The sequence below is a fragment of the Cariama cristata genome, unplaced genomic scaffold, assembly GCF_000690535.1.
Source record: "Cariama cristata isolate BGI_N322 unplaced genomic scaffold, ASM69053v1 scaffold26414, whole genome shotgun sequence".
Classification (NCBI taxonomy): Eukaryota; Metazoa; Chordata; class Aves; order Cariamiformes; family Cariamidae; genus Cariama; species Cariama cristata.
In genome coordinates, this window is record NW_009615058.1 from 200 (window position 1) to 3,744 (window position 3,545).

The window sequence follows — 3,545 nt, forward strand, 5'->3', positions numbered from 1 at the left end:
AGTTGGGTTGATGTCTTAAAATGAATTTTTTCCATTCCCTTAACAGCAGTCAACAGATTTGCCTTTATTATACAAATTACACATATCTAGAAGACTTCCATCCTCTCTGATGATCATATTGAACATTTTAAGAAGGCCAAAAAGGCTTCATTATCTTGAAGTATAAAAGATTATCTCAATCACATTTTATTCAGTGTCACATACCATTCTGGATACTTCTCTATTACAAATAAATTCACCAATTCACAAACCTTAAATGATGCTGCTAAAAATGTATAGAGCTGGCTAAAAGTTGGTTTATAAAGTAGATATTTATGGGGGTTTTCCCGCCTGGCTGGTTTCTCTGTTGATTCCTGTTTAAAAAAAAACACAAACAAAACAACACAAAACCCCCAACAACTGTGTATTACCAAAGCAGTTTCAAAGCCCTCTAAATTTCTATTTATTAGAATGTTCATATTCAACATACTTCCCACACAAATGGTCTGCCCATGCTGCAGCTCCTAATAAAGCAAGATACACAGTATTTGAACCAGAACTTTGTATTATCCCTCATTTAAATTTGTTACCTAATTATTTCTTGCTCTCTAAAGCATCACTCAAGAAAAGAGTGAAAAAATTCACTCCTCATCTCAATTAAATAAACGAAAATCTAAATACTTCCTTTTGCCTCCAGACAAAATATTTTTATGCTTTCTCTGAAGGGGATATTTAACTTTCAGATGACTTAGTAAGCTGATGAACGTATCTGGCTGCATGACTGCTAGAGTGAAAACAAAGGAAGGAGTGAGTGTATATGGATGAGGACAGGCATGGCACCCCTTCAGAAGCACCCCAACCAGACCAATGTAAACCATTTGTGAAATGATGCCCAAATATCCATTTCTGCTATTTTTTCACTATTGAAGGTTTGCTAAGGAGAAAAATAAAAGAGGGGAGTGAAGACATTACTTGGCTTAAACTCCACAGGTTTGAGCTACTCTTCACTAACTTCTAGTAAGAGTTACACCAGCTTTACTAACCTGCTCTGCACAGTGCCAATTCTGAAAGAGTACACCATTTAAAACAAAACAAATAAAACCCCAACCAGTTAAGATATGTTGCTAGGTTTGTCACGGAAATGGAACTAACCTGCATTCCAGGTTTGTTCATTTGTGACGCTAAATTCATTGGTTCCCTTTCAAGTGCTTGTAGCATTCGGAACATATCAATTGTTAATTCACTGAACTTGACCTGCAAAAGAGTCAAAGAGTTTATTCTGCCAGATACAGATTAAACAGTATTTCTTTGGAATTACTCAGGTAAGAGACCATTTTCTGTTGGGGATCTGTCAGTATCATCTCTGAATCTCTGAAGACCAGTGAATGACTTTTAGAAGAGCTCACAAAGTCTATTTATTACTGGTCTACCAGACCAGTTCACTGTAGTACAAACCACTACTTCGCAAATTACAGACTTTTCTGGGGTGTTTACAAATCAAGTGCTGAAACCCTATGTACTATGAATTTAGACATCTGAAAAAGATACACAAACTGTAGTTTAGCTATAACTCCCTTGCTTACCTGAAAAGAGCTCAGAGAGATGTCATGAAGTCTGTACAACTTCACTATCATCATCATCTAAAAAACATCTTGAATGTCTTTTGAAAACCCCTTCCTGTTACATCTGAAGTTGCAACAAGCTGGAGTATGTCATGTGAAAGCCTAAGTCAAGCTCTTTCTAGACATATCCCAGAGGCCCCTCATGCTTGAAGATTGTTAAGAACAATCCAGTATATGAAAATCAATTCTATCTACTTAATTGAAATAATTAATATAAGCAATAAAAGGTCAGTACCACAGGTCTAACATCTAACATTTCATTTTTAGCTCTTCTTTCTGACAACCTCTTCTTCTTGCTACCACTGCAAACATCACAATCAAAATATTTTAATGTTCGCCTCTATTGGAATCTCTGTTTTATGATCAGAAGGGACGTCACAGGGGGAAGGACTCTGAACTCCAAAGATACAAACCCAAGTCCCCAGAACTTCTTTTACCTGGTTGTTACAGTTCCCAATAATCAGCGCATCTGCAAGAGCAAGCTGTCCCACTATCATTCCCTGCTCTAGCAATGGAGCTCCTGTTTCAGAAAGCCTGTTGGAGGTGATTACAATGGTGTTGTCATCATTTAAAACCATGACAGGGTCTGCCTAAAAAAAGCAACCAGAATAAATCAGGAATTCAAGAAGACACAGATTTGCAGTCAGAGAGAAGTCCAAAGGTCTTGTCACTTACAGTGAACATTTCATAACTGAGGCAGACTTTTTTAATTAATTTGCCATACATATATTTGTATCTTTGTATGCAGGCTACAGAGTAATGCCTTACCACCTGGAAAAGCAACAGGTCTTAGGGACTGCAAGCAAATAAATAGTACAAGCACATGAAGGTACAGCAAATAGAAAAACATACTTCCTCAAATGACACGAACTCTGCTTCAGCTTTTCTATACCTGAGGAACTAAATGTTATCAACAACCTTACAAATTCACGCAGAATAAACTAAACATTCCTACAACACAGAAGAACCCTGCACTATTTTAATTCACCTTCCCTTCCTTTGAAATAAATGGCAAAGGGGATGAGTGAACAAGAATGCTGCCATCCATTCTGGCAATACTTAAATAAACACTCGTGTTACATAGTGACATCTTGTACTGTCTCATTTGACAGAACAAAAAAAATTTATTTTCCTTTAAACAAATGTCAGAAGTTGGTCACATTACAATTATGCTAAGAGCCTATCAGTTCACTGCCATGCTTGCACCGTATTTTCCCTTATATGCTGCTTATGCATTGCCAATGTAATAGACCAGTACTCCAACAAAATACACTTTGAAACACAATCAAAACATCAGCAAGCTGGATTGGCTTCCACAACATAGAACAAGAGTTGTCAGTCTCTCCAAAATATTGACTATGATAACTGACATGCTTTCAATTCCACCATTTTCTGAACACCAAGAGCAAAAACAATAAGGTGACCAAGCATATCTCAGCTTCATGCTTCTGTCTTCAATATGTTACATGACCAGGTCTGACTCTTCAGACACTTTAATGGCTGTCACTGTTACGCTACTGTGAACACATTTCAATGATTAAATTGGACAGGAATACTGTCCCTGCATGGGGCACACCTGCTTACCACACAGAGGTGGTGATACAGGAACACTTCGGTGAGCAAGTCAGCAAATTTTACTTTTAAACTAACAACTAAAAGAGAATGGTATTCACCTCAATAAACGCTGCCACTTCCTGAAGAACCAGGTTCCATTCCACTTGATCTTCAGTATTAAACCGATGAGTGTAGTCTTCAATTTCATCTGACAGCTCCTGAGGTAAAAAAGTTCAAAGACAGACATAGTCACTTCTTAAACTGAGAGCTTAACACACACTCAGTAACTTTACAATTTGTTTAGCTCTGCTGGCTTTTAAGAACAATTAAAAAAAATAAAATACTTGAGAACATATGCAACACACTTATGACTAACGCGCCAGCCAAAAC

General features: G+C 37.2%; 1 protein-coding gene across 1 annotated transcript in view; it reads right to left on the reverse strand.

The window, feature by feature from the left end:
- Positions 1-204: 204 nt before the first annotated feature.
- The window catches only part of LOC104161305 (protein SCAI), a gene marked incomplete at its 3' end in the record, with an annotated part of 15,178 nt that continues 11,837 nt past the window's right edge, over positions 205-3,545 (reverse strand). The window contains exons 6-9 of the mRNA XM_009699679.1: positions 3,275-3,373; positions 2,039-2,191; positions 1,132-1,233; positions 205-353 (exon numbers count right to left, since the gene is read on the reverse strand). Of these exons, the coding sequence (XP_009697981.1) occupies positions 205-353; positions 1,132-1,233; positions 2,039-2,191; positions 3,275-3,373 (503 nt within the window). The remainder of the gene's footprint in view (positions 354-1,131; positions 1,234-2,038; positions 2,192-3,274; positions 3,374-3,545) is intronic.